The sequence below is a fragment of the Drosophila guanche genome, unplaced genomic scaffold (assembly GCF_900245975.1).
Source record: "Drosophila guanche unplaced genomic scaffold, DGUA_6, whole genome shotgun sequence".
Lineage (NCBI taxonomy): Eukaryota > Metazoa > Arthropoda > Insecta > Diptera > Drosophilidae > Drosophila > Drosophila guanche.
The window spans coordinates 3,481,514-3,498,868 of NW_022995749.1; the positions used below are offsets into that span (position 1 = coordinate 3,481,514).

At 43.8% G+C, this 17,355-nt stretch overlaps 1 protein-coding gene across 2 annotated transcripts; it reads right to left on the reverse strand.

The window, feature by feature from the left end:
* Positions 1-163: 163 nt before the first annotated feature.
* LOC117585864 (transcription factor castor) lies at positions 164-4,101 on the reverse strand. Of its 2 annotated transcripts, XM_034275624.1 has the most exons (5): positions 3,561-4,101; positions 2,917-3,227; positions 1,845-2,535; positions 1,361-1,773; positions 164-1,292 (listed from the first exon to the last, which is right to left on the reverse strand). In XM_034275624.1, exons 1-5 carry the CDS (start codon positions 3,862-3,864, stop codon positions 864-866), a joined length of 2,148 nt encoding a protein of 715 aa, XP_034131515.1. In that variant the 5' UTR covers positions 3,865-4,101; the 3' UTR covers positions 164-863. The 2 variants fall into 2 exon arrangements, with proteins under 2 accessions (XP_034131515.1, XP_034131514.1); XM_034275623.1 differs by having other exon boundaries at positions 165-1,292; positions 2,917-4,101.
* Positions 4,102-17,355: the final 13,254 nt, after the last annotated feature.

Below are 17,355 nucleotides of genomic sequence, written 5' to 3' on the forward strand. Positions count from 1 at the left end.
TGACGGGGTTTTTCCCACTAAAAAAATTCTCAGTCGTGGTCAAGGCGCTCAACAGACATTCCAAATAATTAATTAAATAAAACTATGAAATAAAGTACTTGAAATATAAATAGTATTTTATATTTTCTTTGTATATTTATGTTGGTTTTTTATAGTCTTTGGTTTAACACAAACATTATGATTAATTATTTGAAGTACCCCAAGCCGTATGGCTTGATGATTTATTCGGCATTATAAACCATTAAACTAGGAATGGACATCAGAAGAATTTGCTAGTTATTTTACATACATATTTATTTTAATAATATCTTAATGGCTAAAGTCTGAACAATTTGCATTTTCTTATTGGCATATCACATACAGGTATTGACAAATAAATCCCCTAAGTCAGGCCATTTCAGCATTCTAACTAAACTAGCAAGCATATTGGGCAGATCTAATGAAAAATCACAGTTTTTAGTTGAACTAAAATTCAAGAATTTCTTTTTTTTTTATTAAGGATGGCTGAAAATTTTCAAAATTAATGTGGCACTCGAAGAAACTAGACTAAGGGAAGAAAATATCAACAGAAATCTCTTAAGCAAAAGCAAATTCAGCAGCACTCTGATGGGCATTGCGAGTATCTCAGAATGCGGCTGAGTTCGCTTTTGGGAAGTAAAGGAACGTCACGTCCGTTCTGGTCCTGCCTCAGCGCTAACCGATCCCATCCCGGAAAGTTGTGAGAGAAAAAGGACAATATAGAGGGACCTGCTTAAAGCGCGCGCCTGGCTGCTGTCCATCGAATCGTCATCGTCAGTCTGTCCTACTATCCTATACATATATACAAAAGCCTAACCCAAGAAATGCTGGGCAGGACGACGGGCCTACTCCTTGAACTCTGGCTTAACGCTAAATTCCGCCTTGGGCTGCTGCCCCCCGGTGGCTGCTGCTGCCGCCGCCGCTGCAGCCGAGGCAGCACTGAAGGCGGCCAGGTTTCCCAGCATCGAGCTGTTCTGAGGCATGCCGGGATAGAGGTTATGGTAGAATAGAGGATTCTGCAGCTGGAAGAGGGCCATTAAATGCGTCAGCTGGAAGTTTGGCGCTGTGGCATCTGTCCCAGGTGCAGCGGCAGCGGTGGCACCAACACCGAAGTTTGGCAGGAGGCTGGGAAACAGACCGTTGGCGAGTGGGTTGAGTGAGGATTGGGGCAAGAATTGTGGCAGGGGTTGGGGCTGGAGCATGGCCGGCTGGCTGGCATCATCCTCGACCTTCAGACGTTTATCCTCAGGCTGCTTAGCATCGGCGGGCAGTTGCTATGAATGGATGGATACATAAACGATAAGTAAGTTCCGGGATATCGGTAATAGACTTCTATACTCACAATTTTCTTGGGTGGCCTGCCACGCTTTCGGGACAGGAAGTGCTCAGCGGAGAGAGAGGAGAGTGGTGTGGAGGTGTTGATGCTGCTGGAGGAACTGATCGGGAGCTGAGTGGCACAAACGGTTGGCTGCGGCTGCTGGGGCGCGGCATCCAGGGAGGACTCCTCCACTTCGTTCTTGATCTTGAACTGCTGGTAAGCCTGCTCCCCGTCCTGCCGATCGTGCTTACGCTTGTGGCTGATCATCTGGCTGCTGGAGTGCAAGATGTAGTCGCAGCCCTCGCGCACACAGTGGATGTGGTTGCAAACGGTGGAGAACTTGCAGGCCTCGAAGGGGCAGGCCTCCGTCTTCAGAATCTTCTTGAAGCCATCCATCTTCAGCTGATGGTCCTTTAGGTGATAGGTCTTGTGTTTGTCTGAAAAGAGCGGACAGATACAACTAAGTAAATTTCTGTTCAGCATGCACCACGCTCTGCTCTGTACTCACCCATATCAGCCTTGTTCTTGAACGTGTGGTTGCAGCCCTCGCGGCAGCAATGATAGTGGGAAATCTTTCTGCCGAAGAAGGGGCAATCCTCGATGCGACAGTTTTCGTGTGCCCGAAAGCGTCGGAAACCCTCGTTGACTATCTCCGAGTCCTTGCGGTGAAAGTTGGCGTGCATCTGGACGTCGCTGGTGCTCACATAGACCTTGGGGCAGTGCTCGTAGATGCAGTGGTAATGGGTCTGTTTCCAGTTGTAGGCACAGCCCTCGCCGTAGGCCGGGGCACAGTCGTCCGCCGAGGAGAAGCGGGCAAAGCCCAGCTTGAGGCTCTCCTTGCGCTTTTTGTGCCACTTAAGGTGGCGGATGATATCATCCTTTTTGCTCAAGATCTTGCCCTGGCAGGGCTCGTCGTGGCAGTGGAAGTGCTCCCGCAAATTCTCCTGTCGGCACAGGCTATTCTCGCACTCCAGATACGAGGACACCTTTCTCAGGTTCTTCAGGCTATCCTCGCTCTGCAGGAACACGTCGAGGCTGCTCGCCGTGGAGAGGCTGACAATGCTCTTGCTCTGCTCGCTGGATGGCGGGGTCAGGAGGGAGCTGGTCTGGGTCTGGGCTATGGGGGTGTTCGGTGTGAGCTCACTGTCGAGGGGCGTGATGTTGTACGATGAGTCCGCCGGCTGCTTGACGGGCGTATACTGCAAAACGTGAGGGAGAGAGGAGAAAAATGTTACATAAAATATACAGAAGGTTGGGTCACATCTCCGACAGACTGCCTGGTGCCCACAGATGGCCCGTCGGGGAGTCAAACCCACGCGTTGCCGACACAGCTGTTTGTTTTCGTTGGAATCCGAGATCTTTCTGTTTGAGATCTTTCGGTCTCGAACAAGCCGCGAAAGAGTTCTTGAATCACGAATCGTTTGTTGGATCACTCAAATTACAAAAGCGTGGGATATTCCCCATAATTTCCCTATTCCCAGTTAAAGCTCGAAAAGAGAGGCATGGAAAATTCTGATTTACTCTATTAATAAATTATATTCCCATGGTTAAGGTTCCCTACAGACTATCGGACTACTCACCATGCTGGGGGAGTCGACGCTGTCTGTGGTCGACTCCAACGGCTGCACGCCCGACATCATCAGCATCTTCTCGGAGCTGGCATTAGTGCTGACCAGCCCCGAGGAGCTGCAGCTGTTCAGGCTGGACAGAGGCTTGTCATCATCATCATCATCATCATCTTCATCATCGAAATCCTGCTTATATTTGACTGTGACGGCCGAAAGGTTGCTGGCAACATGCGCTCCCTGAGCCACTGCAGATGTTGCTGCTGGTGGAGAGGTGACTGCGTCGGCAGCATGTTGCGCTGCGCTCTCGATTGGCGTTGATGTCACTGTGGAGGATTGCAAAAAATTATTTGTGGTAAGCTGTTCGACATTTACTGCGCCAGAAAGCTGGCCCAGCATCATGTGTTGTTGCAGCTGCTCCTGCTTCATGGAGCTGGGCGTGTGGGTGGGTGTTAGTAGGAGGTTCGATGTTGCCAACAAGTGTTGCTGTTGCTGCTGTTGCTGCTGCTGCTGCTGGTGTTGTTGCTGCTGCAGCATGAACTGCGTCAGGGGGGGCAATGTGTTGAGCAACATCTGGCCAACAAAGTTGTTAGGTGCGGGGGTCGTGGATGCTGAAGCATGGACAAATGGTTGTTGTTGTTGAAGAGCAATCAAATTACTATTGGGACTACAACTACGGCTACTACGAGTACTACAGGTCGTGTTTTGCGAGCTAATGCGTTTGTGCGTTCTTGTCTTGAGAGGTTCATGTTGCTGTTGCTGTTCATATTGCTGCTGCTGTTCATGTTGCTGCTGCTGTTGCAGGCATGTGCTGCTAGAGATGTCCTCGTTCTGTGTGTAAGTGTATCCAGCTAGTTGCTGCTGTTGGGGCTGCTGCAGCTGCAACTGCTGCTGCTGCTGTTGCTGCTGCTGCAGCAAGTTCATCATATAAAGCTGCATTATAAACTCCATTTGATTGGACATTTTGGCAAAGCACTTTTATATTTTGTATTTTTCTTGTAAAACACAGCACTGAACAAGGATCTCTCTCCTTTCGTTTTAAAAAATTCTTAAGATTTTTCTTTGGTCTCGAAGATTTTGTGGTTTGGTTTGTCACAGCACAGTTGGTTGAACACAGCGAACACGGAATATCTCGTTCTCGATCGGCTTGTCTTGCACGTCTTGCGATCGACGTTCGGCTTCGAGTGTCTCAACTCTTCCGTTGCCGCCAGCTAATATAGCAGAAGTTGCGCAAACTCAAAGTTCCAGCTACAACCCTCTCCTCTATTGCCACTTCGTCTCTTAAAAAACGATCTCGCTCGCTCTCGTCTCTCTTAAAAAACGGGCGAAAGGCCAACCAACCCCGTGGTGGTGGCTGTGCTGGGCGTTCAACCCCTAGTTTTTTAGCGACCCTTAGCCGGAAAATACTCTCGGAAAATGCAATACTCGGCGCTGGCTTGTGTTTCTTGTTTTCGGTTTGGTCCGTTTTTTCGTTAGTTTTTTCCCGACCAATAAAATGCCAGCATTCATGTAAATTTATCTGGAAAAGAGAGTTTTTTAGGTAAAAAATGTCATTGGCGTTGAGAGAGGAGAGAATGTAAAGGAATCTATATATCTCAACACAATGTGTGAGGGAGATGGGCAACGACAGAGGAGTACAACAATAGGTACATAGATGACTGAGGGAATTTAATATTAAATGTAACATTGGAAATATAATAAAATAAATATGTATGTACTATACTAATATAAATATATTAAAGAAAATAATGAGCAATTCATTTTAAATATAACTAAAAAATGTTATGCATATATTTAGTATGCTACTGATGATTTATTTAGCCATAAACTCTCTTTTAAGTTGGTCGGGATTGGGTGTCTAAAGGGTCCGTATGATTAATATCCATCTGTAAGCTTAAATGCAATGATTCTGCGATAGTTATAATCATTATAGCTTTAAATAAATAAACATTATAAAATGATTTCTCACCCCGCCCATGCTGTGAATCAATTTAATGAATCAAATCAATCAAGTTGTACCAATCCCCATCCCCACTATGTATTCCTAATATATATATTTTTTTGCATACCTAGAAAAGCGAACTGCAACTGAAAAATCAATTTTTGATTAAATTATCGTTCGCGTTCCAATTTCCCACACTAGCAAAATCCAATCTGGAACATATTTAGCTGATTTCCATAAGCATAATCGAATCTAAAGTCTCACAAATTGTAGATTCCGCATCCGCATTGTCCATTCAGGATCATGGAGGATCGCTGCTCTATTCAAATTGTTCGGGCAAATTTTGGCAAAACCGAGAACAAAATAAACCCAAAGGATTGGCGCGTCTCAGAACTGTAGCAGCTGCACTCCGCCAGAGACAAAATCGAATGAAAACCATTCAAATGCAAAAAATAAAACACACATTTTGGCGCCATTGAAAAGGTTTTCAAAATTAAAATTACAATCAAGCAAAAAATCTGCATTACAATCGGGCAAAAAAATACGAAAATGTTCTGAGAACGGTTGCAAAAAAATTTGCATATAAAAAAAACGATTGCAGAAATTTCCGAACAAGAGCAAACCCTTCGAGGAACCGCTTTCCATTTGAAGGAGGCGACATGTTACATCCGCTGCGCAGGCGCTCCGAATCCATCGCAGAAAGTAATTTCCATAAATTATTGCTGTAAAATATTGGCACGCAGAGGCATTTGCATAATTTTGGCATAGTCGCCCAGGGCCAGAGCGGGTGATGCCCTCGGATCGGGCTCTGCATAAACCTCAGCCTCAGGCACCCTTGCCAGCCAGTGTTATGCAAATGGACCTGCAACTCAGTCGGGGAGGAGGGTTACATTACACTTCCAGGCACGCAGATCGACTGCGCACGCGCGCCGTGTGGAAACTTATGCAAATCGGCGAGGAAATCCCTCGAACATTGAACAAATCGATTGGCGAAGGGCGGAAGTTGAGGGACGATACGCTGGCTGAGGCTGAGGCTGAGGCCATCGATTGATTTTGAATTTGAATTTGCATTTGCATTTGGTCGGAGCCAAGCAAGGCACCGCCGAAACATGGAAGGATGGATCGAAGCAAGGAGCTGGTTGTGTCACTTGGTTGGCGAATTGGGATTGAAGTGGATTTACCAATTGTTGCCATAATTGAGTGACATGGATAACCCAGAGAGGGACAGAGAGTGAGAGGGAGAGATACCACGAGAGAACTACGAGCATGTTCTGTGCTATTGATTACATAAAAAGGTTCCACGCTAAAATGGCAACTGGAATCGAAATCTGCATGAAAATGCAGACAAAAGACCATACACAGAAATAGTATAAAGGCGATCCAGAGCTCGGTTCGTTGCTTGTATTATTTCCCCATGTTCATTCATAGTTACACTCATTGTAAGAGTGTTCCTGCTTTTATGCTTTTACATTTACATATGGGAAATTCATATTCAGTTACAAATGGAAAACTTTTTTCAGTGTTGTTGCTGTTGTTGTTGCTGCTGCTGGCCCAGTTGATTGCAGCTAGTCCTATAGAGTCATTTCAGTCATTCAGAGCACACGAAGCGACAATTATTATTTCGGGCTAAACTTTTGAATTAGCATTACACTGGGAAATCAATTAGCCAAGTAGAAGGCTCGTCACAGCCAGCAACCTTATGGAGTTTTAATTGCTGGCGAGTTTGTCCTCTACTATTTTGCCATTGGTGGAACATACTCCTGGAGGAAGAAGACTCAGACTTATCGCTGGTGTCATCAACGTGAGAAAATCCCAGGGAACAATTCTGGAGTGGAGATCCTATCTCCCATCTTTCTCCCTAATTACGTCAATTGCCTGTGGCACTTCGATCCCATCCTCCTATCCTCTGTGTCTCTGTGTCTCTGTGTCTCACAATTTCCACGATTTATGCTAAAAAGTAAACAAAAATCGTTTGAATATTCAATCCGAAGGGGCGCTCCACTCAGTGGGCATACTATGGGCATACACACACCCTATTTACGTATCTATTTTCCTTTTCTTGAATATTTTCTCTGTTTTCCTCCTTTTTGTGACTCTTTGTTTTGGGATGCGTATAGCCACAGATTTATTGCCTCAACAAAATCTCAATTTCTATCCCTCAATGGGATGCGAGTAGTTTTGTGTCTTTGTTCCATCGATCGATGATATTTCAATATATTCATTGGCACTCTGTTTGTTCAACACTGCTGACCCTTGGGCCGCTGCCTTTTTGCATAAATCTTGCCAGCTCGGCTCGGGCTAGGGCTATCAATGACCACAGGGAAGGCTAATAGGATCTTTATTTGCGAACGATTTGTCGACACTTTGAAGGGACCAGTCGACCACTTAGGGATGCAATGGATATGGATGGACAGTGGATGAGGACAGAGTCATTGCAGATGACAATGCAAATGTGTGAAGTGTCGGTTCCATATGTTTGGGTTCCTTCTTAGGGGCAGTTTGTCCATCTTTGGCTGACCAACCCCGCGAAGGACACGCGTCCGAGGTGCTTGATGGCTTAGCGCTGGTCAAGAACCAGTTTCCGAGGGTTAAGGATTGAGAAAAAGGGTTTGAAATGGTCACTCGGGAGGTCAGTGTGGCACGCGTTTCTCGGGGGGGACTGTCCTACGTTCATTTCTATCGTCGGCTCATCGGCTGATATATCTTGTTTTGGGGCTCTATCCTTCCCATTGATGGTTTTGCGGGTAATCTTGAGAAATGTCCGTTAATTCGAGAACATTTTTGGGTTCAACAAAATGGCCGACCTCTCGCCAAAGAGCAAGAGCTTCCCAGGCGGGACGGGGTCATTGTTAAACATGCTGAGAACAAAATAGAAAGATAATTTGAATGCATGACCGCAAGGCTACCCTTTGAGCCCCGTTCGCCATTGTCCTGTCTGTCCAACTCTCATGCCTGACTGCCACCCCAAAGACAGCAGAACCAGGACCATCTGCAGCCGTTAGGAGACACCCAATACACGAGCAGAAGCTAGAGGCAGAGCCAGAGCTGAACGAAAAGCGATGCTGCGCCGCAGTCTCTATGCTTCAATGTTGACCAGATCCCGCTATGGACCCCGCCATATGGTGTGTACATATATCCTGCAAGGGTTCCTTTCATCCTTTTTTTCTGATGTGCTGCTGAAATTTTCTTCGCGGCCTTTCTGAAAATTAATGCCGATGTCCAAACCGGTTTGCTTGTGATTTTCATTTTTGATTCGTGGCCACGAGTCCGGTCCGGTTTTGGGCGAGGAGGTCCTTCGAGCGACCCTTCAACCCTTTTGTTACCTTTCCTGGGATGCTTCCGAAAGGATGCGCAAAAGCGAGTTTAATTGCAGCTTTCTGCTTTTCGTGTGTTTGCCTGACCCGAAGGCCAAGGATTATATTCGTATGAGAAATGTTTCTCAAGTTTTTTTTTTGTATTCCTCAAAGGATTGCCTAGAAATAACCGTTATAAATTACCGGAGGTAGAAAAATAGATGGGACTGATGGAAAATGGCGCACGGCCAGCGTGACCACTGACCATCTCAATTAGCCCTTGTTAGTCCTGTCCACGCGTCTAAAGGATGACCGTTTAAGATGACCACTGATCACCCTTCAAGACAAGGACCATAGGAAACCTGTTTGACTGCCCAATGGTAGCCCATTAAACCCTTCAAGAATAGGCACGCGCGCTGACCATTGGTCAGGGCTATCCGATTCTTCTCTATTATCCCTCCAGAGATAATCTCCGACATCACGCCCGTGTCTAACTTATTCCGGAAATTCTACGCGTGCTCATTAGCATCGCATTAGCACTTGTACAATACAATACATCAGCATCATCAGCATAGACTCTACTTCCAGCATTAGCCAAGGGTCAGCTCTGTTGGACAAACAGAGTTCGAGGGATGCCAATGAATATATTGAAATATCATCGATCGATAGAAGATCCCATCGCATCCCATTGAGGGATAGAAATTGAGATTTTGTTGAGGCAATAAATCTGTGGCTATACGCATCCCAAAACAAAGAGTCACAAAAAGGAGGAAAACAGAGAAAATATTCAAGAAAAGGAAAATAGATACGTAAATAGGGTGTGTGTATGCCCATGGTATGCCCACTGAGTGGAGCGCCCCTTCGGATTGAATATTCAAACGATTTTTGTTTACTTTTTAGCATAAATCGTGGAAATTGTGAGACACAGAGACACAGAGGATAGGAGGATGGGATCGAAGTGCCACAGGCAATTGACGTAATTAGGGAGAAAGATGGGAGATAGGATCTCCACTCCAGAATTGTTCCCTGGGATTTTCTCACGTTGATGACACCAGCGATAAGTCTGAGTCTTCTTCCTCCAGGAGTATGTTCCACCAATGGCAAAATAGTAGAGGACAAACTCGCCAGCAATTAAAACTCGATAAGGTTGCTGGCTGTGACGAGCCTTCTACTTGGCTAATTGATTTCCCAGTGTAATGCTAATTCAAAAGTTTAGCCCGAAATAATAATTGTCGCTTCGTGTGCTCTGAATGACTGAAATGACTCTATAGGACTAGCTGCAATCAACTGGGCCAGCAGCAGCAACAGCAACAACAACAGCAACAACACTGACAAAAGTTTTCCATTTGTAACTGAATATGAATTTCCCATATGTAAATGTAAAAGCATAAAAGCAGGAACACTCTTACAATGAGTGTAACTATGAATGAACATGGGGAAATAATACAAGCAACGAACCGAGCTCTGGATCGCCTTTATACTATTTCTGTGTATGGTCTTTTGTCTGCATTTTCATGCAGATTTCGATTCCAGTTGCCATTTTAGCGTGGAACCTTTTTATGTAATCAATAGCACAGAACATGCTCGTAGTTCTCTCGTGGTATCTCTCCCTCTCACTCTCTGTCCCTCTCTGGGTTATCCATGTCACTCAATTATGGCAACAATTGGTAAATCCACTTCAATCCCAATTCGCCAACCAAGTGACACAACCAGCTCCTTGCTTCGATCCATCCTTCCATGTTTCGGCGGTGCCTTGCTTGGCTCCGACCAAATGCAAATGCAAATTCAAATTCAAAATCAATCGATGGCCTCAGCCTCAGTCCCTCAACATCCGCCCTTCGCCAATCGATTTGTTCAATGTTCGAGGGATTTCCTCGCCGATTTGCATAAGTTTCCACACGGCGCGCGTGCGCAGTCGATAACCCTCCTCCCCGACTGAGTTGCAGGTCCATTTGCATAACACTGGCACGGTTTCGGTTCTCGTGCCCGTGTCCTGTTTGGGTTGGGTTGCCTTGCAGAGGCTTGGTGGAAAAGTCGCCAGTGCCAAAATTATGCAAATATTTGTTAAATGCGTTTTGGGCATCAGGTCCCTTATGGCAAAAATTTGCATAATTTATTAATGAAATACATACACGGCCCATGCGGAGGGTTGCAGTGCAAATAGTCGTTATTTTTTTGTCGGCAGCTGATTTTTCGGTTTTGCTTAATGCATTTTTGAACATTTTCGCAGAGGCAACAATTTGAAGACTCTGGGCAAAGAATTTTCACACTTTTTAGTAAAAAGAAAACCCAAAACTTGCGGAACAATTTATCAAAAATATTTGCCTTTTCAGCAGCTGTCCGACTTGATTGATGATCGTTATGAGTTCCTTGGACTTGTCTGCAGGATTTGCTGGAGAAATCATTAGCGCCGAGTCAAGTTACCGATCGCAGAAATTTCTCACGAGTTTTTAAGGATTTTCTGAGCATTTTTTTATATTTTCCTGGAGGGTTTCTCCCTAAAACTAATGACAATATTAAAATTAATGAAAGCCAGCGATGTTATAAGATACTTTACGGAGCACACTGCAAATATTTACCCTTTTTCAGGGCGAAATGTTGCAGTAATTTAGGAAACTGCAATTTCCATTAGGTTTCCATGCCAGGTAGGAGAGCGTGGAACTTGACAAATTTTGTAATGGACGGAAAAGAGTTTCGTTTTCAAGGAGTTTCACTAAAGTTTCATTTTCCGCAATTTTGCAACCCCTAGCAAATGTTTTTTCGCTGCAAATCCATGCCAGGGGTCAGCTGCCAAAGTTCCCTGAACTCTGCAGCGCGAACGAGGAGGAGAAAATAAAATTGGGAAAGAAAACTGAAAGGAGAAATATGGAATTATAATCTTATTACATCGTCACAACAAACAGCGCAACTCGGCGCCCCCTTGGCATCCCATGGGCATCCTTCGATCTTCTTCAGCTGCCTTTCTGGAGGCTTGCCTGCGCAGGAAACTGCGCACCGGCCGGAGATATGCCGACATTTGTCCCGAATTCCCTTCTTTGCAGAGCAATCCTTTCAGACACACACCGCACGGCACACACAATGCGACGTGTCCTTACAAAAAGGATTACGCAGCATGCTTAGACAAATGCTTTGGAGGGAACATCTTGTTATGTGCTCGGCATCCTCTCCCTCCTCAGCTTGAGGGTGGATTCCCGATACTCGATTGGTTTCCTCTTTTTTTTTGGCATTTTCTGTACAAATTCAGTTCTCGTTTTGTGGAAAATGCTGCTCTAGTTTTTCTGTTGTTTAATTTTCGGTTTGGTTTTGGCAGTTGCGCAATCAGGCGAACAACGCCAACACTGTTCCAGGGAACATGCTCGGGATATCATGATCAAAGCACGTTTTCAGCCTGATTGGGTTTCCATTGTCAACAGCTGGGCGGACCCCGGGAGAAGGGAAATCACAGACATTACTGAAATGCTATGAAACCAATAAGTTGCAGCAGCATTCAATACTTTCTTTGAAATAATGGTCCAGCATGCATATTTTTGTATCTTTAAATGCAATTGTTTATCCTTTTCCATTAAATCAAATTGTGTTGATTTGTCTCCAAATATGTACAATTGAAAGCAGGAACCAAATTGTTGTATAACTTTTATTAGCTAAATATAGTGTCTCTTATAAAAATCGGCAGGAATGCTGTTCAGGTTTAAGCATTCATACCTTTGTCGTTTATTTGATAACTTTAAGGTGCAGCTTTGTGGAATTTGCAAAGAAATAATTTAGCAATTCATAATTAAATGAAAGGTCTTACAATTCTCTTTAAAACCCATTCATTTACTATGTTCGAAGTACATTAAAATGCTTTGCAATATTTAGTTAGAAAATTACAGAAATTCCCCAATTGTTAAAGACTTAAATATTCAAGATATCAAAGATCCCCATGGAGTACTACATTATACACCCACTGACGAATAACCCACTCCTTGCTGCTGCTGGCGTGTAACCTCGAAATGTCAACACAATCATTAAGTCTCAATCAATATTCTCGCCCTGGTCTGGTCCGAGTCCATCAACATCATCAGTCTGCTAATGACTGGCAAAATATATGCAAATTGAGTGTCAAACGAGGGCGTTGAAGTGGAAGAGGCATATCCGATGGCCGTCACGTTATATGTCAATTAGGGCAGAGCTTCCTTAGCTGCAAACTTTTCCCGGAAATCCTAAACTTGAAGGATGAACTGTAAGGATTGGGGAAAAAACTGTTAAGTTTTGGCAGTACGGAGTAAGACCGTGGTGGACCAAGTAAATATTTGAGTAGCAACTTTGATTAATATTTGTTTGGACAGTCGAGAGGAAGAGTCCTCCGGGAGGGAAAGTAAACCCACCCTTGGTCCACAGGGCTTGCCATTTTTCTGCAACGGAAATTAAAGAAAAATAGTAAGAGATGCCAAACTGTAGGGAAAGGTCTTCGGCTTTGAATCCCCATCCAGTCAGGCATGAAGACACTTTTGCCGCAGCTTAGCTCGCTCGGCCAAGGTCAGGGTCCATTAGGTTAAATGATATTGATGATGATCGCAGGGTACCGATAAGATCAGCTGGCGCTGTCCTCTCTTCTGGGGGTTGCTTTCGCTCAAGATCTTCTTTTTATCTGCCATTTGCCTGGGAAAATTCTCACATTTTCACACACAAAAATTATTGAGCTGTTTACGTTTGCTTTGGTCCCGGGCCTGGACCCGCTAATAAAGCAATTAATAGGATTATTTATGCAAGAACACTGTGAGTATGTTGACAGTTGGCTGGCCAGAGGTCAAGTTGCATTGGTCATTTGGCAGCAGCAGCAGTCCCAGCTCAGGGGTGTCCGGATTATAGTCAAATTATTTGCAACTCATATTTGAAGGAACCTTTCATCGAAACTGGGCCCAGTCCGTTACGTGATCTTGCAATCGTTATGTTCTGCTCATTGATTGATGGTTATTCTTGGTCAAAAACTATTGATCATCCAGCCAAGGGTTGGACCGCGGACGAAGAAAGTTTCGAATTTCCGACTAAGAAAACCCTTCGAAAAAGTGATACTTTTTACACCAATCCCTTGAGCGGAAATCAAATGACAAATGCCAGCCTAATGATGTCAGCTGCTGCAAACCAAGATTTATGTGAAAGTCTCCTCGAGGTGCTTCTCGCCCAAAGGGTGATGTAACCCTTGCCGTTTTCTCCAGCATGCAAAAAACGGAAAACTATTTACGGGTTTCTGCCTGTCTGAGCAAAAGGATGCAAAAGGTAAACTCGAGTCGTGCAAAACGCGAAACCTGCATTCTGCGCTCCTCTAAAACTCATGCCTAATCCTTTCCTTTTTTATTATTTTGCTTCTTCCACGATTGTTGCCATTTCCCTGACATTCGATACTGCAAATTGCATAAACAAGAAGCATGTGAAATTAATAAATTGATTGAAGCAGCCAAAAGGGTTGAGGGTTACGCCGAAATGCATTTTTGCATTCCGAGGTCGAGGCTTGGGAAAATTGCACAGCAGGATTGCGGAAACTGATTGTTCGAAAAGAGTTCGTTATGGGGAAGTATAAAGATGGGGGAAATATAAATAGCTCAATGTTCCCCTTCCAGAAAATGTGGAAATGTGTTTAGAATTATTTACAAATTGTAAAGGAAAGTGCATAAAAAGTGAATATTCAAGAATTATTTCAGGCTTTCTCAATGGTTGAAAATATAAAGCAACATTGATAAATTCATAAAACAAAACTAAAATTCCTTGTGTGTGATGGTCTAGAATCTAGTTCTAGTTGGAGTTACTTAGAGTGTCAAACACCTACACAATGTAAGTCTTCTAATGCTCTGAATGTTCTCCTAATGGAAATGCAAGCTCATTCCTTAATCATATATTTGCAAACTTCCAATCGACTTCACACAACATAACATCGTCTGTAACTGCGCCTTTCATGAATATTAAACAGGACTGAATGGAGTTGCCCAGCACAAGACATTCCCCCTGCTGAAGACAAACCTATTGGCACTTGAGGAGAATTAACATTTAGCACGGTGCCTACCAAACAAAAACGCATCAAAATGAAATCAAGGGCTTGTCTGCGGGAACTTCTAACCCGTTGGCCGGGGTGTTGAATCCGGGAAATTTGCATAACATTGGCACAAGTCAAAAATGCGTTGCTAACCCTTGGCCTATCTCAATCTCGTCCCTCGTCTGCGGGCCAGGACACCCGCTTAATTGAAAATGCCAAAATTATGCAAATTTCCACAAAAAACTCTGATGTGCATCATTTGGGTTACATTTGACGGCATGGGTCTGCGGAAAATTTGCAAGCCAGCGGAATGAATTCTAGGAAAATCTATGCAATGCCATTTGCAGTTTACAACTGAAGCTATCTGAATAAAACTATTTTTATGGGTTTCGTTTTTCTATTGCCAAGCAAAGTTGATTGCAATCAGTGTGAGAAGTGATTTTCAAACACACATTGAGCTAGGGAAATGTGCATTTAGAAAGAGTATATAGGTTGGTAGTCATGGGAAAGCTTAGAAGGGCATTAAACATCAGAGACGCCACAGGGTGGACAACAGATCAGAAATTGTAGTTGTATATTAAAACACTTCCTGACATGAGCCACAAAATATGGGGAGCTCTTATGCGGAATAGTCTGAACCTTCTTCTCCCCCTCCACGAGTGACACAACCTTTTCTTCTTAAAGACCATTAAATTCTCAACCAAAGCGTAGATATGTTAAGGTAGGCAATGAATGGATCGTTTGATGGATGATCGTAAAAGTTGAAGAACATTTTAATGATGCGTTGATGTCCTTGAAAAAGCCAAAACTTTTGACTTTGAGTTTCCAATCGAATTATTACTTTTCGCAAATTCCATTTAAGAGAGTCTCGTCTCTCTTTCTCTCTCTCTCTCTCTTTGCTCTCTCAACCTACCACACATTCCCCCCCGCTGCAACGGCGTTTATCCCTCTCTCGGTGAACGGTTTTTTTTTTTAAAATTCTGCGGGAAGGTCAGCGAATTTTTGTTGTATTTAGCAAACATATGAGCGCGTAACGCTTTTCTATGTCCTCAACAATTGAACACGCTGTCAGGCGACAGGGCACAGCATCCTTTATCCTTTCTGTACATAGGAGCCACACAGCCCAGCTACCCCTTTCCATGATGGCCGTGACAATGACAGCCTTTTGCCAAAATGTAGCATTTATACACATATTTCAAATCACACAATTTCCAACAAAAATAAAAGAGTTGGGTGGCAACAAAAAGTGAAGGGTGGATAGCCCATGGGCTTGTGAGGCTAATGCAAGTCCAGCAGGAGATCCTAGTTTATGTAGTACATAAGGACATGTAGAATATACATATGTACATAGTTTTACGTACATAAATATGTAGCAGTACGGTTATGATTTCCTTTATTGAGATCTTAAATCATCTTTGCTTTACTGACTGATGAGTCGACCACAGGCGACTTCCTAATCACACGCACGTGCGTGTGGGTTTTGTCTGCCCAAAGGATGTGCGGACAACAACAACAAGTCGGGGCAGGAATCGTGCCGGCCGCTGGTCAAGCGGTGACTACTGGTTGTCAAGGGGTTAACTTGTTTGGACACGCGCCACAAAAACCTACAAACAAACAATGAAAATTCATCAAAATGGAAGAGTGGAAATGGGCTGTGGTCAAGGGCTGGCCATAAAACGATTTAGGAAAACTCGTTTTCCGCCCGGAAAACGCCCGGAAAATGGTGTGAAAATGCATAATGCAACAGCTCAGCCTATAATTAAGCGGTTAAGCTTCTGAATGGAGGAAATTCGAGCAAATGTAGCTCATTTTGCTTTTTTGGTGGAAGAAATTGCAATTAGAAATATTTCGTTTCTGGTTTCGCTTTTTGCACACAAAAAAGTTTCGTTTTTCCCCATTCGGGGCTGTTCGAGTGCCGCCGCCCCTTTAACCCTATTGAAACTCTATACAGCCATCGATCATGATCGCGCTTCCTTCCGCAAAAATTTCCCACAGTGCAAAAATCGCCAAAAGATTACGATTGAGATCATGAAGCGGAATATGGCCCAACGAAAAGAAATTTACGAGCGATCAAATAACCGAGCGAAAACCCCTAGACCAGGTATCAAAGGGTGCAAAGAGTTTGAGCATTGCAAGAGGTCCTAGTCCTCTGCTTCGATCCAGAGTTCAAATGTGTCACGTCTTATGATGTCACTTTTGCTTAGGCCGCAGCAGCATCAACCCCAATACCCAGTACCCAGTACTGGGTCGAAGATAGTCATCAGCCTTCTTCATCCTCATCCACATCCCTGATGCTGATTCTCGTCGGGTTCACAGTAAATTACGTGTAGAGGTGAAATGCAAACAAAAGGAGATCGTCTACTGCTTGCCAAAGGTCTGTGTCTGAGGTCTCCAACCCTTGCCTGCCAGTTTTCCTTAGATTTCCCCCTTTTCTTACAGTTTTTGTGACGAATTTAATGATTTTTGCCTCAAAACTGAAACGATTTTTCATTGACCCGACTGCCGGGGTAGGTTCAGAGTTCGTCTTTGGTTTCTGTTATGCCAGCTTGAACTGCTAAATGCGTTCACCCGTGAAGACTAAGGATAGGTAGTCGGCCCGGCCCCGACTATAGCCTGGTTTTGTGGGTCAATGATGCATTAAGCTAGATTTATGGCATCGAGTGCCAATAGTCATGCAGATTAATGAGAAGCTGAACCCAAAGTGAACCCTGCTCGACATTTCTTGCTGTTCGTTTCTGCTTGTTCTAAGCGTAAATACAATCTAAGTGAGAGGAAACGTAATAGTCCTGCATGCATATGCTAAGACACGCTGGGAGGCACAAACTAACAACTTTTTATAATTAAATAAGATAGTTTGAAAAATTAATCTTAAATGTTGATAGATCCTATGCAGCAACCCCGCATTTGTGTATGTTCAACGATTTTGTATTCTATCCACTAGAATATCTAAAAACATCAGCACCATTAAGGAAGTTGGTTGATTATTTTTTACTCTTCATTATAATATTTCGGTTTAGAAATCTGTGTTCCGATTATGTACTAATTATATTTAGATTTCTTTCCCACAGTTATAAATGTATTTACATATTTATTAATATAGTTTATAGCTTTGTAAACATCTGGTTAATATATTAATATCCTCCATCAAGTTACCTTCATCCAAAAATATATATTTAGACGAAATCTGTACAGACTTTTCCGCACCACTC